General features: G+C 54.1%; 1 protein-coding gene across 4 annotated transcripts in view; it reads right to left on the reverse strand.

Annotated features, from left to right (window-relative positions):
• Positions 1-1,466: 1,466 nt before the first annotated feature.
• GPSM1 (G protein signaling modulator 1) overlaps positions 1,467-25,577 on the reverse strand; it is an 83,071-nt gene continuing 58,960 nt past the window's right edge. For 3 of the 4 annotated variants that reach the window (XM_055719848.1, XM_055719849.1, XM_055719850.1), the window contains 3 exons: positions 7,467-7,626; positions 4,095-4,303; positions 1,467-3,686 (listed from right to left, as the gene is read on the reverse strand). In XM_055719848.1, the coding sequence (XP_055575823.1) occupies positions 3,498-3,686; positions 4,095-4,303; positions 7,467-7,626 (558 nt within the window). In that variant the 3' untranslated portion in view covers positions 1,467-3,497. Of the gene's footprint in view, positions 3,687-4,094; positions 4,304-7,466; positions 7,627-13,966; positions 14,187-25,577 lie in introns of those variants that run through there. The other variant, XM_055719851.1, reaches the window with a different exon arrangement.

Raw genomic sequence — 25,577 nt, forward strand, 5'->3', positions numbered from 1 at the left:
CCTGTGACATCAGCCCTGTCTTGCAAGCGCCTCTCAGGGCACGTGCACAGCTGAGTAGGAGAGATTAGTATCTTGCATTGCTGCTGGGTTTTTTTAGAGTTCCTCTTCACCTCCAGACCTGCACCGGGGTCAGCACCCTGCTCTGTGGGGACTCGCGCTTTGCAGCTGTAGCAGCAGTGTTTTGCGAGACGGGTCGCGTTAGCACGGCACGGGCCACGGCAATCCCGGCTCTATCCGGCGGGTGTCAGCAGCGGAGGGCTCTTCCCTGTGTGGGACCAAGCTCTGCGAGCCTGGGCTCCTTGGTGGCATGGGCGAGGGGAGGGCTGGCGTTCGGACGCTGGCACGCTGCTGTCTGCTGCTGCAAGGGGTTGCAGGCTGTGAGCTGCTCTGGAGATTCAGCTGTAGCCATTGCCTCCTGCTCTGGGGCAGGGAGCCTGAAAGAGAGAACGTTTACTGGAGAGCATGTGCTTCCTTCCCCAGCTGCTACGGACACAGACAGCAGGTGAGACCCCATCACTCACTCACAGGGATTTAATCTTTTCCTGGGAATCTAAGCCTCTGTCGTTTGCGTACCTGGGGGCATGGTTCTGTCCCCCAGTCTCACACAGAGACTTCTAGCACAGAGCTTCTTGTGTCCAGGCACCCAGAGGCGTGAGAATGCCTGATGAGAACAAGCTGGTGGCGCTTCATTAATCTTTGATCAGGACTGGCAGTGGCCAGCACAAGTTAGTGGGGCGTGGGAAGACCAGCTGTGACTTGGCTTTATCCTCACAGGGCTCAGGATCCAAAGTCAGCTGCTCTCAGGTCTACTTTCTAGCGAAGTCCTAATGGCTTGCTCATGCCTGCTGTGTTGGAATGAGCCAGCGCTGCTGCTTGCTGCTTTGTGAGTATCTTCACTCAGGGCTGGTGCCAGGGCTCTGCACAGCACTTGCTGCCCTTTTCCTCTAGTAGCTGCTGCTGGGCACACAAGATGCAGCTTTTGGGCCAGGTGCCGAGACAGGGCTGAGCCGGAGCCCCCAGGAGGGCCTGAAAGGAAGGGCTCAGCCACGGTCCTGGAGGAGACCTTAAGCTGACAGAAAAGCAGTTTTTTTCCTGGCCACTGCAGGGCTGCTTTGTCTGCCCTGTTGTCCTGGTAACTTCTGGGCCTGGGTGGTTGCTCTGGGCAGGGAATGCCCAGGGCTCGGTGTGTTCCCTCTGCAGCCCATGGTCAGAGCGATGCTGTGCGTTGAAGGCAGGCAGAGCTGAGGACGGTGGTTGCTGCCTCAGAGCCCTGTGTGCTTTTAATGTAAAGGGAGGTGTAGGTGGGTGCATACACCCTTCTAACACTTAAACCTGGTGGTCTCTGCCACAAGAGACCACCACCCATGCCCAACCCCCTTCCAAAGGGCCAGCGTCAGCCTTGCTGTTGGCAAAGCAGGCAGGCTGGCCAAGAAGTAATGGGAATGAATGAAATGAATTTCTGTCACTGAAGCTTAGACACAAATATTTATTAAGCACAACCCCCCTCCCCTTCCCCTTGAGCTGTATTCATTTCTAATATATTAATTCATTTGGCAGATTATTTTTGTTTTTAGAAAAAAAAAAGTACCTGTGGGTCAGAAATTCCCCATTAAAATGACATTAGCAAATGCACATGTAAAAAATAAATAAGCTCATACATTCAAGTATATGGCAAATAATTAACACCTCAGAAAGCTTAATGGTCAGATTCCAGTTCACCACTTGGCTGAGAGCTGCACAAGCCCGAGCCTGCAGCTGGTCAAGTCACCTTCACCTTCAGTGTTTTCCTCCTCTTTCCAAACGCAAGCCAGGTCAGTATGCAGGTGGCTGGGCAGGTCCTGCCCCTTCTCCAGAGCTCTGACCAGCCCCAGGGAGGAGGCCGAGCCTCGGCCAAGCAGTCCATGCAGCAGCGTGGCAGGTGAGTGCTCCCTGGTAGCAGGTAAAATGCAGCTAACTCTCCACATGGTCAGTGCAGGCAGGTTAAATGCCCGATGAGCAGCATCACTGGTCTAAAAATCTTACTGCTGGTTGGAAATGTTTCCATCGAATGCATTTCAAAGAGAAAGTGCTGATTTGTTCTCTATAAGAACATATCTGCTTTGGCAGAACTCATTACTGGAGCTTCTGAAGTCCAAGATAGCCTAGCTGGTCAAGCAAGTGAAAAATACTCCACCTCCTGAAGTTAGATCCCTGCTTGCTTCCTCTCTGGGCTGATTTTTCCAGCTGTTCCAAGAGGGGAAGGAACAAAAGTAAATGTAGACTCTTGCACTTGTGTGGGGGGTGGAGCTGACTTCCAGCCAGCACCCCGGTCTGGGGCTCTCGTGAGGCTCCATTCTTGGAGACAGATTGGGCAAAACCAGAGTGCCTTGCCGGGAGCAGCTGGGCCAGGGCCTGCAGGGACTGGGAAAAGCTCAGCACTGGTTTGGGAGGAAGCAAGGGGAGGGAGAGGCTATTATTCCCAACTGCTGCTGGACACAAAAGGGAGGAGAGCAACTCCTGACAAGCCGTGGCCAGAAACCTCCTGGCTTTCAGAGCGGGTCATTGCTGAATGCAGGCCTGCCCACAGGACAAATCCTGCAGGAGACTTCTGGCTCAGCAGCACCAGGAGCCACCAGCTGCCCACATGTGCCGAACAGGGACCTCCTTCCCCCTGTCCTGGGTCTGCAGATCGGGGCGCACAGCTGGCGGTTACTGGTCAGGCTCCGTCCCAGGCTGGAGCTGGGCTTTGTTGCACGGCTGCTCTCTAGAGGTGAGCAGATCCCACTAAAGCTGATGGCGAGCGGGGCTTTGCTCCTGCTCAGGAGGTCCCGGTACAGGACTGGGGCTGGGGAGCCGGTGGGGGTGTCCTAGGGCTCACTGCTGAGTCCTCAGCAAACCTAAAATAAGGTGTGTGGGACCATGACCGCAGGGGTGAGGGTGAAAAGGACCGGTGTGGCCTCTGACTTGGGCTCATTTCCTCCTGTAGAAGGAACAAAGCTGAGCAAGACGTTCCAGGGAAGGAGCCAGAGCAATCTGTGTCACCTCACGATGCAGGCGAAACAGGACAACTTCAAAATGGAAAAGGTGCTCTTCCCTTCCCCCATGAAATTAAAACTGTTGTGGAAATAAAAGACATCAAGGCTGGAGTTAACTACCCACTCTGGGCTCCTCCTTTGCCTGACAGCACAAGTTCCTGGAATTTTAGGTGATAAGCAAAGGGGCTGCTAAAGTAGTCTTCCCTCCTGTTGTGCCTGGTGTTACAGCAGCCACAGGTCCTAAAAATACCCCTTGTTTAAAAACTGTCCCCTCCTCCAGTGGGCCTTCCTGTAACACTGCCTGCGCCGAGCGAGGAGGTACGGCTCCCCCGTGTCCCCGGGGCAGCTCCCTGGAGAAGTCTGTGGTAGCGCAGGAGTGCTGGGGTTTGTAACCACCTACGCTTTTTTCTTTTTTAAAAAAAACCAACAAAACAAAACAAAATGAAACCGAAACCACCACCCCCCCAAACCAAACCCCTGTTCTTAGCTGGAACCAGGCCTCTGCGGCTCCTCTGCTGCCTCTTCCTGAGCGGAGGCCAAGTCTACCCGCTGCTCGTCCATTCGTTTGGCCTGGACACGCTGGATGAGGCTGAAAAAGTCTTCGTCTGGCATAGTGGGGCCACGGGGGATGGAGTCTGGTGGTGCACAGCGCTGGTCATCTATCCTGGAGGACTGCACGGGGAGGAGAGCGGGCGTTAGGACTGAGTCCTGACACAACAGTCCTGTCGTGGAAGTAAAGGGCTGGGACCAGTGCCCAGAGCAGATGCTTCCTGTCTGGGGGCGCAGGGCAGCGGGACCAGGCTAAGGGAGGAGCTGAGACCCAGCCCAGGGCTGCAGGCACTGCCTGGAGGGTGGGCTCTCAGCCACTGGCTTGTAGAGCGGTGACAAAGCACAGCCCTCAGTACAGGGTGAAAAAAAGGACCCGGAGGCAAAAAAGAGTAGCTGCCTGGCTGCCCAGGGCTGTGGCCACAGCCCCTCCCAGCAGGCCAGGTGGGGTCACAGGATGGCATTTGTCTGTGTGGGAGATACTAGTGTCCCCCCTGCAGCTTGGCAGCCCACCCAGTCCCATGCCGGTAGTACCTGACACTTCATGAGCATGTTGAAGAACTCGTCCCCAGGCTCCTGGGCATCCCCCTCCACACGCAGGTGCCCCAGGTTGTTGTGTGTTATCCGGAGGCCTGGCAGGTTGCCCACGTTGGCACGTTGGTCATCCAGTCGTCTGCTCTGGGAGCTGGCGATGAGATCGAAGAACTCCTCCGTCTGCGGAGACGCCATCAGGGAGGACTGTGCTGTGAGCGGGGAGAGGAGCACGCAGCAGGGTCACAAGCTCTGCCTGTCTGTGCCCGAGCTGCAGCTCTGCTCTGCAGGGTGCCCCAGCCCCCCACACGCCTTACGGCGAGGGCCAGGGGCTCACTATACAGCCAGGCCCCCTGCGGCTGAGCCGGCTGGGGCGCCAGCTGCTTGTGCCACCACCGACATCTTCCAGCCTGCGTGGGGGAGCGGGAACGATCCCCGTGCCAGCAATGCAAGCGAGCAAAAACCTACCATCAAAGCAACAAGTGTTATGGGGAGCAACACCCCCTGCCCCATGTCACAGCTGCTGAAGGCCGGTGCTACAGCACAGCCCTTGGTACCCACCTCCCCAAAACGCCCTGGGCTGCAGCCCCGGAGATGCACGAAGGGTGAGCAGGGCCGGCTGCGGGGAGCCTGCCTGCGCGCGGCTCCTGGCCCAGCCGCGGGACCCTCTGCCCTGCCTTCCCTCTGGGAAGCAGAGAAGCTCCCAGCTGAGCAGAGCGGCGGTTTCCCCGTCCAGCTGGAGCGCAGCCCCCACAAGGGCCGTGCACGCCGCCTCCAGCACGCTCCCTGGACAACAAGCCTTAACGAAGGCACCCAGTGTGTGGGGCTGGGCAGAGCGTGCCTCCCACACTAGCCTGCTGCGCACACAACCTGTTGGGCAGCAAAGGGGGAAAGCAGGTGCCCTGACAGGGTAGAGAGCAGAACCTCTCGTACACATCTGCTGCACCACCTCCCACGACAGGCTCCCTGCTATTTATTGCTTCGGCCAGCTCCTGGAGGACACCAAAGATGCCACCTCGGGCCAGAAAGTCCAGTGTCCTGACGCAAAGTGCTGCCTGCAAGTGATCACTGTTGTTTCCAGCACAACACCTGGCAGCTTCTGCGGCTGCTTCCCCTCTGGTTTCCACCTGGAGCCAAGAGGCTGCGCCAGGGCCAGCCCGCACAGCGCTCGGGGCACGCTGGGCTGACACCAGCAACCGCAGGCGAACGCAGAGCTCCGCAGCGCTTGTGTGGCTCAGTGACGGGCACACTACACGGTCCCGAGGGCCGGGTATAATTACAGGCAGGTAATTGGCAAAGCGCAGGCCTGGCTAAGCCACACATCTGGTGGCACAACCTCCCCAGGCCCCCCAAAGCTTGGCCTTTTTAGTCCAGCTCAAGTAGAGGCGCCGCCGGGGTGAGCCCAGCAGATGCTCCGGCTGCCATGAGCTGCAGCACCTGCACGGGAAACACTGACGGGGCCAGGCTCTTCCCATCACGAGTGGAGCAAAGCCACCCTGGGCTCTGCCTGCTGGGAGGGGGCCGGCACCGGGGGTCCCAGTCCAGGACCTATACATATAACCTATACTCCATAAACCCCGGCGGGGATATCCCACACAGCCACCCGACGTTCCTGGGGGTTTCCAGCCATCGGGGTGCAGCGCTGGAGGAGCCTTCGGGCCCTGAGCAGCTGGAACACGGCTGTGCCCCCCAGCTTTGGCACGCCTGCTCTGGGCAGCATCCCGTGGGCAGCACCGAGGGGCTCGCGTGGGCCAGGGAAACAACAGGACAAAGGGAGGATTTCCAAACAGCACACGAGCAGTACCAGGACCTTGGCAAAGTGAGTGAGTCAGCCCCCAGCCCAGGGAGCACCTCCTGGGCAGCACTGGATGGAAAGAGCCCGTTGGCTGCTGGCAGCTGCTCCCAAACAACAGACACTGCGCCCGGGACAGGGACAAAAGAAAACCGTAAGAAACCCAGCCCCGATGGTGTCACTGTCCCAGTGAGCACAAAGCACCCGAGCAGAGGGTGTCCCAAGCCTCCCGACATGATGTGCTTTCTTTTTAAAGCCCCAGCTTGTGGAGTTGCAGAAACACATAAAAAATCTCAGCATTGACACAAAGATGAGTTTCTTCCCCTTCAGCTCGCAAAGAAACCTTGAAAATAACAAGTCCAAAAGGCTCAGATACCAAATGAGAGCCGAACAGAACACGTGCCTACTTGCACAGTCTTTATAATGCTTCGTATTTTAAACTGTCTCCTAAATTACACAGCTGTTACAGCCAAATGCACTTCTGTATCAGAAATGCCTGTCTTGAAAAAGTGATGCTCATTTCCACCCTATTTTTAGAAGATAAAAAACCTTCTCACCTCACAGCCAACCTGCCCTCCTGCTGCAGCCTGACCTTCTCTGCACTGCCCTGCTCTCGCTGCCGCTTCAGCCCCTGCCCCTGGTACCTCCTTCTCCGAGCAGCCTCGTGCTGCGGCTCTTGCCATTCCTGAAGGGATGTCAGGGGTCTCCTCCTCTCCTGTTTGTACTTTGTGTTCGTTTGGAAACTGGTAAATCCATCAGTTCAAGTGAAGTGTCTTGAGCCCTTTGTGATGGTGATTAAGCACACAAGTGGGACCTGCACACATTAGTCCTTCTCTGCAGCTTGTTTTAAACAAAAGCCCTCAACACCCTATCACAAAAAAAGGACACGAAACCGAAGTGCAAACACAGACCTGTCCTGCCTCTCCTGTCCCATCTATTTGTCAGATGGCTTCCTCAGTTTATCCCTGTTCTTCCTACGGGTGAGCTAGCTGTCTGCCTGCTGGAGCTTCCTCCTGTTTATCCATCCTTCTAGCTTCTCAGCTCTTACACAGCACCTATCACCACAGCATCCAAGAACTGTACAAAATCCAGAAGTTTTTCCTCCACGGCAACACTCTGAGAAAAACTGGCAATACTTTAACTTGCCTGTGAAAGCCCACCCCAGCCCTCTGCGTGCCCCAACCCTCCAGGCTCTTGCACGGCTCCCTCAGTAACGACCATCAGCATCTTCCTCCCAGAGGTGCTGGCAGAGGCAGATGTCCTTGCATCAACCCCACTGTTCGGAAGGCGAGACATTCTAAAGATCCATACTGAAAAAACCCAAGTATATTTTTGCATTTCTCTTCCTGGTTTACTCTCCCAGCCTTAGTCCACATTCTCTGGCTTTTCCCTCAGCAACCATTAACATAAGAATGTTTCTTCCTTAAATAACATCGGAGATTGCCAAAGAACTGCTAGGTTCAGAGAGCCGAGGCTTGGGGAAAACATCACAAGATTCACAGTAAAACCACAACGGCTCACCACACCATGGGAGCAGCATCACTCCCATAGTAATAGAGACTTAGAAACGCATCGGTGCTTACATATCCGTTCTCCCAGGGCAGGGACCGGTGTGGCAGCTGCCTCTGCCGCCTCCGATGGGCATTCTTCCAACGGGCAGCGCTGATCATCCATCCGGTTGCTCTGGAACTTGCTCAGCAGGTCAAAGAAGCATTCCTCATCCGAAGGGGTCCGGTTGATTTTCTGGAATGACAGTAACATACAGAAGAGAGTCAGAACACCCCAAACAACTTCCCCGTGTCCAACTGGCCTGCCTGACGTGGCAACACGCCATGCCCTCTCCTGGGCCTTTCAGAGGCTGGCTACTGGCCGTGCCTGCAGCTTGCCAAGCCCCGCAGCCTGGAGCCTGCCGGGGGTCACTGCTACTTGTTCCCTCCGTTCTCCTGGCTCCGAAATAACCTCTCCCTGTTTCTCTTGCCACCCTTCAGCGTGGACAAACTAACACCATCCTCTCAGAGGAGACCACAGAACATCACGAAGTCCCCTCTCCTGCAGGGACCCCTGAGCAAGGGGCAGAGCTCCTCTGCGACGCGTGCTCTGCAGGATGGCCAGTTGTGGAGAGCTGCAGCCCCTCCAACAGGTCACCCGCACTGTGCCTGACCCCAGAGGCTCTGGGCACTTGTGCCACCCAAACCAGCGCCCAGCTCCTACCTGCAGAGCAGCCTCCATTGCTGCGGAGCATCTTGAGCGCTCAGAACAAACTGAAGGCTGAAAGGGAAAGAGGGGAGGAAAGGGGACAGCATTCGCCCTGGCGCTGCTCCGCTGGGAAGAGGAGCTTCTGAGCTGGCAAAGGCGTGGGCTCAGAGAGGGACCACGGTCGGGAGGAAGAGGGATGAGGGGGAGCTGTGTGGACACCCTGGCTGAAGTGCTGTGTGCCCAGCTAAGGCTCAGCTCGAGCTCAGGCATCCCAGCACTCAGCCGTCCTTTTTACTCAGCTAAATTTAACCTCTGCAGGCCACTGCCCCTCGCACCCCCAGTGCTTCCTTCCAGTGCTCCTGTGTCCTCAGTACACCCCCTGCTCCAACAGTCACCGAGCTGCCAATGCCACAAAATTATAGTTTTTCAGGAAAACAGTTCTTGCACAAAAATAAGCGTGTTCATAAAATGAGCCCCAAATAAGCACCTTACACTAGACAGCGATATATTTAAGTCATGCTGCAGAAGGGTTCACATTCAAGGCAGCCTCTCAAAAGCGCTGTGCTGTGTCTAGCTCCAGCACAGAGATGAGCCCCGTGTTGGGAGAGCAAACCCAGAGTCCTGCCCGCCCTGGGGCGGCCAGTGCAGTCGGAGCAGCGGATCCTTCCAAGGAGCCACTCACAACGGAATATAAAATTAGACAGTGATAAGAAGGGCATCTGCCAGGCTCAGGAACGGTCCCTGCATGCTGAGCTGGTGCCAACAGATGCTGGAAGAAATACCACAACAGAAACCAACCAGAAACTCTTACAACTGGGTTTGCCAGTGCTGAGCTATTTTCCCGAACGGGGCTGGGGAAGGCCACTCTGAGGGGGAGCATTGGGTCCCCCCTGGAGAGCAGCACGCCCTGCCAGAGCAATGGAGAGGGCGCAGAGAGAACTGGCCCAGAGCACCAGAGCTTTCAGTGCAGAAAGGGATCTCCTTGGCTGTTCACAAAGCAAAGCCCCTCTCCTAGCTCTGCTGGTGGCCATTCTGGGCAGTTCAGGAGCCCTCCCTCTCCTACCAGCAGAGCGCTCTTCACCAGGGCAGAGGCACGCAAAGCCTTTCAAGGGAGATCTGCAATGAGGAGAGACTTGTGCTGACAGGGTTAAAGCTGCAAGTTGGATTCAGTAAATGAAGGAAAACAATTTTCCTGTATGCTAAGTGAAGCAGATGAGATGCACTCAGCTTCTATTTAGGGCAGCATCAAAATTAGCAGCGGGCCAGAGAGGAACATTAGCAATGTGGGAGCTGATCAGGGAGGGGAAAAACCCCTCTCACCTCCTTCCACGTGCCAATCTGCTAATGAAACAGCGGCTCAGGCGGACCCTCTGAACCGCTGGCAGTTGCACCTTGGAAATCAAAGCTTGCTTGGGCTTGAACCGAGGATGAACTACGCCTGTCCCAGCTCTGCTATGTTGGCTTGCGTGACCCAAATTTCAGGCTAGAGGAGGAAGCCGGCTCATTCACACCAAGCCTCCTGCTCGCTTCCCTGCGACTGCACAGAGTAAATCAGAGCAGCCACAGGTCCGCAGGAGCAGTTTTGCCTTGCAGGGAGCAGCCTGTCGGTCAGAATCCCCAGCTCAGGGCTTCCCCGTCACAGAGACGAGATTCCCCTGGGTGCATCCTGCCAGGGATCCTGCAATTTTGTGTGTCGGGATCTCTGCTCAAAACGTGCCTGGGAGAGGAAAGGATGCTCTGAATCAGTAGGAAGAGCAGCCAGTGCATGCAAAGCGTGGGATGGGGCTGGCTGCGTGCCTGGGTACCTCCCAGTACGGTGGCACCCGGAGGGGCAGGAGGCCGGTGCCCACGGGCCAGTATTAGGGCTTGCACGTGCTGCGGCAGCCCGGGATGTGGCTGCCGCAGGGCCCCCGTCAGCACCTGCCGATGCCAGGCTCCCCCCAGTGCTGCCCCAGCCAACCCGCGCCCCAGGCCTGCGCCTCCCTAATTAAAATGCCCAGATATGACAAGGCACGGCGTGCTTGGCTCCCGCTGCTCACGAGGCTGTTCCTAGCCCCGAGGAAGGAGCTGTGAGGGCAGATGGATGCGCAATCACACCCTGGGGCCCACCATCTGCTACCGAGCTGTGCTTGCCCAGGGCTTGGCACAGCCAGGGTGGTCAGGAGGCTTCCTGAGAGCCAGGGCATCCCCTAACAGGGCTGAGCAACAGTCCTGCGATAGCACAGACATACAAAAACCAGGCACCACAGGCCCAAGACCCAGACCCCTAAATGGTTCCCAGGCAGCTGCCTTGGCTTCCAGCCCTGAGACCACTTCTCGCCCCGTGGCTGGCATTCCTGCCTGCCCTTATCCCCCATCCTCTGCCTCTACACCACAACTGCCCCAATCCTGCCAACTGTTATTTTCCACTGGTCAGCCAGCCTTCATCATGGGCAAAGAGGCAAACCAGCCCCATTTGCACTGGGCAGAGGGACCATGGGCTTTTGCTGCACTCACAGCCTGGGGGCTGCTGATTGCGCCCAGGGCAGCTTTGGCTGCAAACACGCTTGCCCTTGGCACGGGCACAGAGATACACATGCCTCTCTCCACGCAGGGACAAGGACAGGCATGGAGCCTCTGCTCCTGTTCCTTGACTTCAGGCGAGACAGGGATGGCCACTGTCCCAGGCAGGTGGAGGTCTCTTACGTGGGGGTCAGAGCTTTGTCCCTGTTTTCTGTGAGTGGTATTTCCACCTGGACACTGCCAGCTCAGAGAACTGAGCAACCTGCCTAAGGACAGCCTGAGAGCAGGACTCGCTCACCTGGAACAGGTCGCCCTCACTGGAAGGCATCCGGGTTTTTACATACATTTATTTGCTGGTGGATAAGCAGGCTGTTTAACCTGCCAGGCTGGATGTGGAATGTGTAAAACACAGCTGAGGTGTTGGAAAGACACCGAAGAGCAGCTGTGGGGAGTGAGGGGGTGCCTGCTGCCGCTCGCCCCTCTCCCTGCAGTGGTGTTGCCCCAGGGAGTCCCTCTGCTCGGCTGAAACTGGTGGCTCTTCAGGAGGGGTCAGGGGAGCCTGGTGCTGGGGCTGCCCAAAGCCCCTGCCCTGCAGAGCACAAATGCAACCTATTTCCTCTCCAAAAACTCATGCTAAATAAAACCTTACACAGTCTCTGGCCAAGAAGGTGCTGGGGGACCTGGCTCTGCCCCCTGGGCACAGGAGTGCAGGGCACAGACCAGCATCTCGTGGGGAAATCCCTCAGACTGGCTGCTCCAGCTGCGCGGGTGAGACCAAGGCTGAAGTGATCCCAGGCAAAGCGAAACAAAGTCAGAACAGACTCCTGTGCCCTTGGCCCTTTGGCCATTTTCACTCGGATTCAGGAAAGTCACTAAGCAAATGCAGAAGGGCTAACGGCAAGAACTAAACCACTTTCCAGTTCCCAACACCCGAAGCCACCGCACACAAATGCCCAGCAGGTTGCCTCTTGGAGGCCACTGCCCACCGGGGTCTCTGCAGAGAAGAGCCTTTCCCCGACACACTCCTGCTCCCGAGCCACATCCCAGGATTGGCTGAAGATGCATTAATTATCTCTGTGCTAGTTTCACATGGCATTCCCACGCCTGATGTCCACGAGGAGCAGGACACAGTGTGTTCTAGCAGGTAGATGAGGGAGATCCTCATGTCTGGGCCAGAAGCAGTAAGTCTTCGGTCACAGCAAGGCAATGTCACTGACCTCGTGGCTCAGGCTTTCTGCTCCACAACGCTGCACCAGTTCCTGGGCAGCACCCCGTCCCCAGTCTGGCTTTGGCATCCGAGCAGCCCACTCCCACCGCTGGCCCGGGCTGTGCTGTCCCACCACACACGGGCACCTGCTGTTACAAATACCCTCAACTGAACGGCTCTGGCCACAGTGGCTTCTCCCACAGCCTCCTGTGGCCCCCACAGGGCTTGAAGCCAGCTGGGGCAGAGCCGGGGGGGCTCCCCGGGAAGCAGTGGCAGCCAGGGTGGGACGCAGCTCTCTCCACATTTGCTGCCCAGCCCCACCAAAAGCCTGTCCGATCACAGCCATGCAACAGCACACTCCCAGATTGCTCCGAGAGGGCTCCAGGGGCCCCCAGGGACTACGGCAGATGATTTCTGCACTGGCAGAGCCACAGCATGTCCCCCAGTGATTCCTGCCGCTGCCATGTGCCAAAAGCACCTGCTGTACCATGGGTGAAACATCCCCTTTGAAGGGAGCTTCGCCCACCAAACTACAGATGCTCTCGTGAGCTACCCAAAGGGCCAAACCTTGTTCCTTCGTCAGGTCAGCATCTCCTCTCGCAGCTGGCGTTCCCACAGGGCACTGGCCTGCCTCTCCCCTGCTCCAGGCTCAACTTCTTGCAGAGCTGCCCTGATGCAGCAAGGAGCTGTCAAGCTCAAAGTCCTCTCACTCCAGCTTCATCCAGCTCCCCGAGGGGATGGCACTGCCCTACCTGCGGGCAGGACCCGCTGCCCAGCAGCAGATGGACCCTGGTCGGTCTGGCACAGTGGATACAGCTCTGGACCTGCTGCTCACAGGCAGACTGGCTCTGGTATGTGGGCCAGGTCAGGGACGAGGTGTGGGCAGCAGCAAGTTCAGGGATAAAGCAGCAGTTTTCACTGTTGCTCCCTCAGAGAGCACTGCCTTGACATTCAAATGTGTCCACCGCAATTCCTCCTCCTCACCTTATTTCAGGGAGGAAACAACCTGGAGATGAAGTGACTTGACCAAGTGACACAGCGGCAGAGCTGGGACAGGATCCAGCAATCTGTCCCCAGGGCCAAGCTCTCGACTGCAGATAGTTCTTGGAAAAATTGTGCCCCTTGTTCTAGCAGGCACTTATCTGCCCAGGGCCTGGCAGGTACTCGTTCCAACACATCGATGCCCGTGTGCCATGCCTTATCTGCCTCTCCCTCTATAAACCAGACACATCACAACTATTTTACCTCCTCTCTTTTCTTGGCAGTTGACCTCAAAATCACCAGGCAGGAGTGGGGCTGCCAGTGCTGGGAGTGCTTTATCCCACGCTACCCTACTACCTGCCAGTCCTCTGTATGTGGTTTTTCTTTATCCCTGTATCACCCTAACACCTCGCCCCAGAGGAACCCACCACGGGGGCCAGCACCACTGGCATAGCCATGACGCCAAACCCCCTCACCCCACAGGTACATCAGGCACTTTAATTTCCCCATCTCATTGCTTCACCTGGTGAAAGGCACCTGAGGGCGGTTTGTAGAGAGCCTCCTGGGGGGCACAGGGGGTGCTGGAGAAGGGGCATGGAAGCAAACCCCTGCCCAAAGGTGCAGCCTGCTTTACTGGGAGGTGACATGTCTGGAGGATTATCTCCAGGGTTGGGAGCCGGGCTCTCCCAGTCCCCAGCCACCAACACGGCTGGAGTCTCCACTCCTTGATGAGACTGTCATCTTCAGAGTCAGAAAAGCTGTTAAACTTGTCCCATCTTTGCTGAGAACAGCACTTCCCTTTCAATGCCAATCCTCAAGCACTGCCGCCACGCTCCCTCCAAAAGGCAGGGCTGGCAGACACCCCATCCTCCCCCAGCGAGCGTGGCCAGGCACAGAGAACCACCAACCACACTTACCGCCCTCTGCTACGAGACATGGGCAGACACCCCAGCAGTCTGTGCACTGCTCGCATCCGTTTCCCAGAAAGTTGCAAAAATATTAATAATAAAAAGTTCAAGCTGAAGCTACCTGATAACTTCAAAAAAATAAGCATACATGGGCAATATGCAAGCCCTGGCCCAAGTAAATCTCTCTTCTGTATCTCTCTATCTACCTCCTCCTCTTATTCCCGATCTAGCCTCTCATTTCAGAGGACAGAAGGAAAACACAAACAAAACGCGAGTTTTACTTACTGACCTCAGCAGCCAGCTCTTCCCCAGGCTCCAGCTTTTACATGTCCACAAGTAAAAAACGCCCTCACCTCGCAGGGCAGAGGCTGGTGATGCGGAGCTGCTGCTTCGATGCTGTTTAGCTACAGCTAGCAGCCGAGAGAACTCTCCCCAGCTCCGAGAGCTCTCCCCAGCTCCGCTCCGGCTGCCGGAGCAGAGATTTATGCAGAGCGCGCAGCCATGTGAAGAACGTCGCCAGCACCGATGACCCGCTGGGTGCGAGATGCAGCTTAAAGCGACAGCCCTGCTCGCCACACTCCTCCCGAGTCACTCCTGTGCCCTTGCACGAGGGGGTGGGCTCCAGCGAAGCGCTTCTCTCTCCCTCACCTCGCTGCCACAATCCTAGTGTTATTAGATGATGCTCTTAAACACACAGTGGAGCTACGTGAATATTTAGCTTTCCTTCCACCTCCTCACCTCCTACCCACCACACACACTTTACCTTAAAAATAGATTGGGATCAATTTTCCTAAACTACATCTGCAAACACACTCAGCTCTACAGGCACACACACCATGACGGCGAATGCAATGCGCACATACAGACACAAAATGATCACACAGATTTAAAGCACCAAAATATTGAAGGACCATTTTTAGCTCCTGATAGTCCTCCTGCTCCTCATATTATTAGATATGTGATTTTTTTTGTCTTATCGCAAGAGCCAAAGATGCTCAGCCACAAGTATCTCTTAATTTAGATGTACCACTGTTTAATAGAGGGAAATTTCTAATTGCAACAAGGTTTTAAACATGGAAAGATGAAAATGCTACGCAACAACCAAAGAGCTGTTCTTACCTCCCATTTGTGAAATGTGAATGCAAAATGGATTTCTGACAGTGAAATGGGTCACTGGGAAGAGAAGCAGCTTGCCAAAGGCCACCTGGCAGGGCAGTAGCAAAACAGGGACAGAGCCCCCTTGGCACTTCCAGCTCACTGTCCACACTGTCCTCTTACACTTCATTCTCATTTTTCATTGCAAAAGTAGGAAATTTCTTTATCCTGAACAAATGCAGCTTTTGGGGACTGCCCGTGCCTTTCCATACCAGTAAATTTACTTCCAGGAGTCACTCATAATAGAAACACGGGAACTGTGGGGCCTGAGGATCAGGACTCCTGGCTCGGTGCCTGGCCCTGGCCCCTGCCAGGCAGCACGCAGGGCACAGCAGCTCTCAGCCCCCTTACATCCCCAAGAGGGGCTGTGAAGCCTCACTGAGCTTTGTAACGATCCTGGACCCAAGGGCAAGGTGTCACGGATGCATAACGCATCTCCAGCAGGACAGCGGCAGAGCTGGGGCAGCCACCCTCCGGAACTGTGGATCCATCAGTGCCCACGAGGCTGATCTGGCTGACGGGAGGCGACCAGGCTGCGCTCGGGGCAAACACCAGCTCTGAAGCAACAAGTGATAAGATGCCCCGTGCTGATGAGACACGGGCAGAACTGTCACGGTGGGGATGCTTCAGGCATGCAAGATGGATCCCCCCCGGGGCACCAGTGATGCTGGCCAGGATCTGTCCTGTGGTGGAGCCCCATCTGTCATGTGCCAGAAAAGGCCAACTTTCCGTCACACAGGTCCTTGCAAAATCCTGCTATCAGGACAAAGCAGGCAAAAAGGCAATTACTCTGCACCTATTTTGTTCTGGTGCCACAGGCTATGGAAGGCGAGAGACAACTGGGAATTGGCCTCGAACTAAGCTGCTGCCTGGGGAGCTCACATACTAAACTCCAATTGAGTTTGTGATTTAATTTTTAAAAATGCTGCAGCAACTGAGCAGGGGAAGAAGGGGCAAGGAATGGCAAGGAGCAGGGCACAGCCGACCTGCCTGCTGTCACACTGAGTGCGGGGGCACAGACGCTGCAGGTACTGTCACCCTGCTGCTGCATTGCTGGGGGGCTGCGTTAAGGGGATACTTTGGTGGGGAGGGGGAAGAGGGGAGCGAACCAGAACTGAGACTCTGCCCCTTATCTGAATTGCCGAGTCGACCTGGAACAGTTATGAAAGGGGGCATCTGAAGCCGCTATTGAGGGCAAAATGCAGAAGATGGGTATAACACAGAGCAGAGCCCACACACCAGAGGTCGGTGCTTGGAGCAGCAAGAGGAAACAACTTTTTGCATCTGGGTTTAGGATGCAGCAAAGAAGAGTGAGACGTCCGTGATCTGCAGACATCACCTGCAACTTCAGGTTCCAGTTCTCATGTCAGGGCGCTGCGAGTGTGTACCCGAGCGTGCCCTCTGCACACGTGTGCCCTTCGGTGTGCTTTGCAAACTGCACAGCCACAGCCCCTGCTGCAGACCATACACACACTGCTCAAACACAGGACGTGCACACCGCGCTTCCTTTGTAGGATGAAATTATAACCCTTACTTGGACTGTTTTCAAAGATTTTTTTTTCCTTTAAACAACTCGCCCACTCATCCCTATAAAAGCCGGTGCTAAAAGCTGGTTCTGTTGTTAAGATTTCAAATAACTTGGGTTTTATTGTTTCAAACAAAACCAAAACAACACCCACGCTCCCTCTTTCCTTAATCGAGTAACTGCTGACCTGTTGGGAGCATGCCCTACTGCCACATGCAGCTTAAATCCACACCTTTGGATCAATAGCAGGTGACAGTATTGGTTTTGGTTTTATTTTGAGACAGAACGTGGCGTGCCTGAGTGGGTGTCTGGCTGAAGCGTTACTGAAACCTCTGCTACTTGCAGTGCCAATCTGACTGCCTGAAAGCCAGTGCCACTGTGCTCCGATTTTGCAACAGCCTTATCCATACTGGACTTACACTCTTTCACCAGCTGGACAGTAACCTACGCTGAAATCGCAGGCCAGGTAACTAGCCCTCACTGCTGAGACCAGTGCACCCATGGCATGGGAATGACTTCTGGTTTCTCTTTAGGAAGCAATATATTAGTCAGCATATTCAAACATACTCTAACAGTTACAGCCATACTTTGTCGTTAATGTAGCAACTTTTCCACATAGGTTTTGACAGGATTTACCATGCCAGGCTGGGTTTCCCTATCACCGTTTAACAGAAACACACAAGCCTAGATTTAGCACCTGAAGCTTAAATTACTAACCAAGGAGACAAGTTAGCAGCATTATCATTCCAGGATGGTCCCTCCAGTCTATGAAAGAAGATGGGCAGCTACAGAGGTCAATTTGGCCCATCAGAAACCTGGAGGATCCCTTCAACACCAAAACTGGGAGTGAACTGAACCACTCGCTCAGAACAATTCAGGTTATAGGTAGATGCTGGCCAGCAGTAAATTCTTGGAGTGTAACTGATACTCACCCTCACACAGAGCTGTGGTACCTGCCATGCACCCGAGCAGCAAAGCACAATGTTTCAGCTGAAACTAGTTGCAGCGATTTACTTTGCAGTTGGAGGGGGGTGGAACTAGGACCACGCTCAGCTGTTGAGTCTCAGCTGAGCAGCAGTAATTTGCAAAACCGAAATAACTCCATTGCTTTAAAGGATATAACCCATATTCTTGATTAATTAGCACAGAAGCCAAGGTTAATATAGAGTGCTCAACTCCCAGTCACCTACTCTATCCACTAGACCGCACCGCCACCTCCCCACTTCCAGCCCTACTGAGGAGTAGGAGGTGATGGAGGAGACAGGTGCCTATAAGCCCGCTGCCAGTGAAGGACACGCTCCTTTTCAGCGATGGAAATGATCCAAGGCTCCCCCAGCAGCAGATATGCCCTCCTCCCCACAATATACCGCGCTCGGTGCTGCTGAAATTGGAACCTGCTGACAATTTGCTTTGAAAATGCTTTGCAAAAAAAAAGCCTGCTTGTCTCTGGATTGCCAAAACTGTGCTGCTTTCTTGAAACACACTTTTATTTAGACACCTACTTGCTCTTAGCGCAGCACTGTTTCAAAAAGCAGCTGAACAGATGCAGCACCTTTACCAGGGGTGGAAACGAACTGGTGAAGTTAGTCGGTGGATCTGCGTACACCCGTCTACATTAGGACCCATAACGCACACCTAACCTTCCTATAAACACCCTTCACTGCAAACGCCCAAATCTTAATTACTATTTACTCATATTCCAGTAATGCCTGAAGGCTGCACTCAAGATCAAGGCCTTGTTATGCAAGGCACCCTGCAAAACACGAAATCCTGGCTGTGCTGGGGGTGGGGAGGACTCTGGGGCCGGTACCTGTGGGTTTGCCATTTCAGCGATGGTCAGACACAGCCCTTCTCAGGAGAGCTTAAACAGGTAAGACATAAATCACATGTGAACACAGAAACAGCTTTTCCTATCAGCAAAAAGCAGCTCTTACTCTGGTACATGCTGTTGTAAAGGGCAAGATGAAACTATGCCCCATTTGGGAAAGGCAAAGACAGGGAGGCTGATTTGCTCTACGTGACAGGGCCCAGAGAATACTAGGATGCAAACGGCTTTAGATACAGGCAAAAAATCCTCCAGGGACTTTTTTGCACACCCCAGGGGAGCGGCACCTCCTGCACCCAAGCATATTCAGTGGTCTCACTGTTTGCTGGCTCTCAAAGGAGGACCGTACCTCTCTGGTTCCCCCTCTCCTCCAGCACAATGAGCACTGCAGGGAACTGCAACTCTCTCCGTGGCTCAGGTACCATGATCCAGGATAGAAAAGTGGATCCATGGGATTGTTCCGGGCCCTTTTCTGATTGCACACCTCCTCAAGCAGCTTCCCCAGCAGTCCCTGCACATGAAGCGCTTACCTGGGTTCAGCCCTCTGCCAGGTTCAGGCTGGAGTCTTCTGGGGCCGTATGGAGAACGGGAAAGAGCCGGGGGCTCTAAAAACCCATTATTTAGTCTTTTTTAGATTAATTGGTGTTAATTGCCTTGGGAGGCTCAAAAATAGCACTGCTAATGGGAAACACGGGTGCAGGCTGAAGGTGGTGTGAGCAGCAGCCTGTGGTTGCCACATCAACCCTGGATGCAGGTTGTGCCCAGCCCAGCGGGCAGCCAGCAACGACTGCCAAAAGCAGGGAGACCTTCTCCTGCCCAGCTGGGACATGCCTGCACCTCTAACCCTGACATCCCCCCTCAACAGCTGCGTTCACAGTCACACTCATACAGGGGCAGAGGGAGCTTTCCTGCTGCCCCAACTGTTTTTTTTATCGTCAGTTCCAAGAAACAGCACTTGAACCTTCCTCGTTTCCTTTGATTTATGGATTCACATCCTTCTCTTTACTCCTGCAACCACAGAGGATGCCCAGCCAGCTCGCAGGGACCTCAGTTTCCTGCACTGAGTCCAAACACAGAAGCAAGGACAGCCCAGAGAAAGCCTGAAACCCTCACTCACCCCAAGACTATCCTAAATCCAAAAAAAGATGGCTGGTACTGGATGGGACCGCATCTTCCCCGTAAGCAGTGGGTTAGAGACCAACCTACTGCCAAAGGAGGTTACTGTCCCTCACCGAGGTCACTGAAATCTCCTGCCTGACTGCAAACGAACGCTGGGGTCAGAGCTGCCCTGGTGATGAACCAAGGCAGCGGGGTGACCAAGTGACCACACAGGACAAGCTGCTCACAGGCTGTGATCCAGCCTCCCCAAAGCTGGGCAGTAACAGACAAAAGCCAAACTTGCCCCAAGGTCGTGCGTGTTTGCATCTTCTGGGAGAGCCTCCAGCGCCATAGCCCTGCCCAGCAGCTGGTAACAGCTGCTATCAAAGATAAGGTACAGACAAAACTGCTCTGATTATACAGGCTCCCGCACCGCTGCAGGTCTGTCAGATGAAACCCAAACCCCGTATTAGCAGGGTGCATTTCCCTGGTTTTTAAATAGAGTTCCTAGAAAGAGAAACACAAGTTACTGGTACAGAAGCTATTGTCTGTATAGACCCAGCAAGCAAGAGAAAAGCAGACAGCACGGCTCCAGCAAGCACAGCCAGACCACGCTCCCTCCCCAGCCTCAGTCCACACACACAGACCGGCTGGATCCTCAGGTGCTCCCTGACATGCCAGACCCCACCAGCCAGGGCTGGGAGCTCAGCCCCCGGTGCTGGCATGGACACAGGTGGCTGCTGGCACCCTGGTGAAACACAGGCACAGCCATGCTCTCGCACTCGCGCTTGGCTGAGCAAGAGAGAGTCCTGCAAGAAAAGCAAACAAAATCCCCGGTCACCAGAGGCCCCCGTGTCATCTGGTGTCAGCATAGCTCCAGTGATTTAAGCAGAGTTATGCTGATTTACATCCAAAGAGAACCTAGACTATGATTTTCTTTTTTAAGCTCTTCTGGCATGTGCAGTTTATTAAATGAGAGAGGCCGGAACTGTGGGTGTACAGCGTGCCCCAGGCACAGCAGAGACCCTAGAAATGAATGAAGAGTTCCAGATTTTGAGAAAAGACAAACATTTAGTTTTATTGCTCTGGGTCTGGCTTTGATTCATCCCTCTTTTTAGTATTGTTCTCTTTAAAGTGACAGTTTCTAGGAAATGGTGATTGTAACATCTCTTTTACTGTCTCATACCACTTGATGGCTGACAATTTGCCAGGAGGAGAGGCTGTGCAAGGAGGAAAGCAGACCTCAATTATGGCTTCAAAGTGCCAATAACTGAAAATTCAGTTACAATGAGTCAAAGGAAGAAGAATGTATTTGAGTAGCTTGGCTGGTCAGCCCCAGCCTGGACCACTGGACTAGCTGCTCTGCAGACCTGTCGTAATCTCCAGCTGAGGTCTGCTGGGGGACCCTGGACACCACTTCAGTTTTCACCTCCTTCCCAGAGCAGTTTCCTCTGGTAAGAGGCTTGCTTTTACAGGTTTCTAGCTCTAAACCTGGCCTCCACACTTAGTCAGTTATGAATGGAATACGGGGTCTCAGATGTGCTTTCATACATTCCCCTGATCCTCAGCCCAAGGGGTCTGAGCAGCACCCAGTCCCTGTGGATCCCTGGTGTAACTCCTGCAAAGCCGAGGGCTTGGCAGCCATCCTGTACACGGGGCACCCTGAACGTCCTTTTTTCTGTATGTGGTTGATGCACAAGTACAGGCTTGTGTTAAATCCTGCCTCCTATCTCCTCTGCACAGCGCAGCTTTGATTCAAAACAAACAAGAACAAGGAAGAACAAGGGAAAGGGACAGGTGTAGTGGGAAAAAGCAGAAAGAGAGTGTCCAAGCAACAAGAATATCCTGTAGACAGGAAGATAAGGAATTCAGCCTTATCTCTTGGACCTTAAGTACTGAAGCCTCTCATCTAGGACAAGGCGTAGGGGCTGACACACAGGCACAGAGGCAGCAATACCTCTGCCTTGCTTGTGTTCAGAGCAAAATGCGGGCAGGATGCTGCAATGGCAGCTCTAGGACCAGCCCTCAGAAAGCAGTCCGCAAGCCATCGCTGCCCTGGATAAAGGATACTGATCACCCTGCAGCTGGTACAGATACAATCTGCCCTGCCACACAGAGCGTGTGGGAGTTACCTGCCTCTTACGGGTGACAGGTTCTCTTTTTCTTCTCTGCTTTAGTCCTCTATATTGTCTGCAGGACAAAGAGGAGAGATTAGTTAACACTTGTCCTGTGCTGCACAGTGCACCTTGTAAGGTGCTGCTTCAGCACCCAAAAGTGTCAAATATTTGCAGGTGACCTGGAGGTTACTGTCTGGCTTTTTTTTGGCTTAAATGAAGAAATGACAAAACCATTCACAGCACCTTCAGGGGCTCCATAGCAGAGCAGTCACCTTCCCAAAAATGAAACTAGCATCAGTTGAGTCTCCTGGGTACTGAAAAGCCGATTGCTGTGAGCAGACACCCCTGGAACTTGGTTGCAAAGGGTGGTTTAAGCATCCAGTGCCCATAACCTTCACATAAGCAAAAGCTGTGGGTAAAAGAGATGATCACTGCTTCTCCAACCAAGCCAGGCAGCAGTCTACATTACACCCAAGGCACAGAAGACGGAGTCTCTGGACTCCCATTTTGGACTCTGCAGGGGCAATTTAAAGGAAGCTTCCTCTGGCCACCCAGGTTAGCAAGGCAGAGGATGCAAAGGCAAAGCCCTGGACTGGCACAACACGGACTGTTACTCAGCAGCGCAGCGCAGGGAGCTGTGCACAGCTCTTTGAAGACATCTGGTCTCTCACAAAACCAAACCTCACGTCACAGAGTTGTCTGAAACACAGGTGCCACCCACAGTGAGGAGGGGGGTGCCCAGAGAGAAGCAAGCACAGCATTTGGCCCCAGGGCTCTGGAGGACCAGGACAACTCCTGCCTCACCTCTCCCTGCCAGGGATGCTGCTCCCTCCTCACTCACCCTTCCCAAGCACACATCATCAGGACCACCTTCACCTCCGTGGGATGCAGAGGAGCCTGGCAGGAAATTCTGGCTTTTACTCCAACTGTCTATGCTAGCCTACCTTCCAAACCCACCCCTCTGCATGAGAAAAAAATAACTTAATGAAGGATCATAAACCCATAAGCCTCACGTGGCTGCTTGTGCAGCCCCAGCCCCGCACGCTGGAGCTGCCCATGGGAAATGGTCGTGCCTGGGTTTGGTCCCTCAGGCACGACACTTGCCTGCAGCAGAGCCTGCAAGGCCCAGCTCTGCCATGCCTCCCTCTCACTCACACACTCTCATTGGATAATTACAGAGAAAACCAAGACAAATCCCAATTTTAGTGCCATTATAAAACAGAGAGGGGGAATTCATTACCTGGCAGCTGTTAATATTTAAGGAAGAAACTGATAATTTACCTTTGAGGCACTGAATGCAGCGGAGGCAGCACAAGCCAGAAAACGCTATTGCCTCCCCCCACCATCTCTGTGCAGTTGCTTTGCAGAGCTTTTCTATCTAGCCATTTATTTCCCTGCCCCCCATGCTAGCACCGAAGTCCCTGTGAGGAGCAGTGTATGTCACGGCTTTGCACTGCAAAACTCATGAGAATCTTGGCCCTGGCTTTGCTGTCTCCATTGCACTTCTAGATTTGGGAGAACATTTTTTAACTCTCTCCTGGCTCATGCAGCATCTGCGCAACCAGCCCACCTGAGTCAACGAAGAGCTAAAGAAAAGAAGACCCCTAGAGCTTAATAGAAAGACTCGTACAGACACATGGAAAGAAAGGTCAGACAACTTAAGATGACTCTGCGGAGGCATCCAGATCACTGGCTGCTTCTCTAAACAGCCCAAATCCCTGGACAAGCCTCCCAGTACATGTCAGACTTGAGCCCTCCAGAAAGTCTTCTGGTGCATCCTGCCTCCAGCTAGGAAGCATCTCAGTGTAGCCCCTCTCCCAGGTCTGCCCCTGCCCAAAGCACTACAGAAAGTCCCACAAACTGAACAGGAGAATAAAGCATTACAAGAACGAGCCGTGGTTCAGTGTTTACCTGCTCAGTTCCAACAGGACTGACACCAGCACAGCACCCTCCAGGTATCATAGGAACAGTCTTAAATTTAGCAGCAGCTGTCTTCCTTCTCCCTGACTCTGTCTTCTCTCTTCCTCTCCATCCCCCCTTGCTCTCGGATTCTCAGAGCACGTTTACACCAGAAAGTCTGACCAACAATAATGGCATAATTATACCCATGCAGTTAAGCAAAACATAAAGGCTGTGGGATAAAGGAGGGTGTGCATTTGCACTGCCTTTGCATTGCAGTAGTTTACACATCAATGAGACAAAGAGGCTACCCTCATCTTAAAATTGAGAGGGAAGATGCACTGACAGCCACCATCGAGCAGCAAAGGCTGCCTGGTGCAACCCCTCCGTGTTCTAGCTCCTGAGGGACTGCAAGGAAGTATCAGTTTAATCTTCTCTCAAATAATATAAGAGAACCAGGGAAAAGATGCTTTGGGGCCACAGCGCAAGTGTCCAGGAGGAAACCCCTGAGGCTGTATTTATCCTTGCACCTCAGCATCCATCTGGCCAATTCTGCACTCCACAGCGCAGTCACAGGGGATGGCCGGGGGCTCTGATCCTAGCACTGCCTGGACAACGTGCAATTCAGCAGGGACAGGCAGCACCCCCCTGCCTGGCTCTGCCACGGATGCCACACTGCCCTCCAGCTCTGTTCCCTGCCCAGTGACACCAGAAACTGAACTCTTGTACTTGCAGGCCCCGCAGAGGTTCAACCACAAGCATCTGCTCTGTACATAGCTCCTGCAACCTGACAATCCCCTAGTAAATCATGAGGAAACTATCAAAAGAGCTCTGGCAACCTGCTTTTGGGGTGGGAAGATTTTCCCTACAAAATTTTCCCTTCTTTTATGGTTGCTTCTCACTGTAATCATAAAAAAGGTCTTATAAAAACATCTGTCCTAGGGAATGTTTGGCGATGCAGCGTGCTTGCGAGTTGTTCAGTGTCTAAATACATCAGCAACTCATCTCTGCAAGTCATCACTGTAATCAAACATGGCTCCTCTTTCTCTTGACTATAAACGGTCTTTGCTGAGGACAGGGTGGGGGACGGTTCTGAAGGGCGAGGAAGCGCTCCCTCGAGCTGATGCGCTCCCCTGGGAAGAGGAGGGTCCAGAAGAACAGGACCATTTCTAGAGCACGGATCCCCAAGGAGGTGAGAGGGCTGGGTTTGATCCTTACCCCTTCCCATGGTTCTTGCTTCAACTGTCGGACCTCGACCCAATAAAGTGCTTTATCACTTTATTGAACTCTGGCACGTGCACAGTCCCGTTGACCTCAGAGACTTGTGTTGACCTTCAACACAAGGCCCAGAACTGGGGCAGGTCCTCAGCCCCTCCCCAGGCAGTCTTTTCAGGAATACACAGCCCCTTTCTTCCATGGACCCTCTCCTTTTTCCACAGTGGTTGCTCTCTCAGAAGGGGGGGATGAGGGACGCACAACCTCTGATATTTTCAAAGTCTTAGAAAGATCACATCCTACTAACCCTATAAACACAGCTGTTACCCAGGCAATCAAAAGCCAAAGCGTTATGACCTCCTCCACAGAGGAGCAGAGGGGTTAAATTTATGAGCAAGTCTTTGATGTCTGCAAGCTTCATGTGGTACAAAACCTTCTGCTTTGATGTTACTTTTAAAAGAGAGGAAACTCAGGTGTACGGTGCACGAGTTCCAGGGAGCTCGGATCTGGCTGCCTGCAACTGCAGGCACAGGGACCGAGCTCTAACGCGGCTACTTTTGCTGATGGCTCTGCTGCACCAGAGAGGAAATGTGACCAAGTATGTCTCACCCTCACCAGCTTCTCCCAGGCCAAACCCGCCTTTGCTCTGCCTGTGGAGAACCAGACGCTCACAGCACTGAGTATTCCCATGGGAGCTCCAGACCCGACCTCCAAGGTGAAGAGGACCCTGTCCTTGCCCATCCCTCAGAGCCTGGCAGTGCCAGTCCCTCTCCTCCCAGTGACCACCAGCCATGGCCGGCAAATTCCCCCATTCCACAGGGCCACGGGAGGGGTAAGGAAGCCCACCTCCGCCCCGCCAGCAAGGTGACCCTCCTGTGCGAGCTCTCCATCGCGTGTACCACCAGCATCTCGCACAGCACTGGCAGGAAGGTCTTGGCTGCAGGGAGGGACCTGCCGCAGCCCTGGCACACTCTCCTACCTTATGCAGCGCCTGGGCCATGGCTTCTCCTATCCATCCCAGCATCCCCACGCTTTGCCAACAGGCTGAGCCCTTCTCCCACGGCCT

Source organism: Falco cherrug, chromosome 9 (assembly GCF_023634085.1).
Source record: "Falco cherrug isolate bFalChe1 chromosome 9, bFalChe1.pri, whole genome shotgun sequence".
NCBI lineage: Eukaryota > Metazoa > Chordata > Aves > Falconiformes > Falconidae > Falco > Falco cherrug.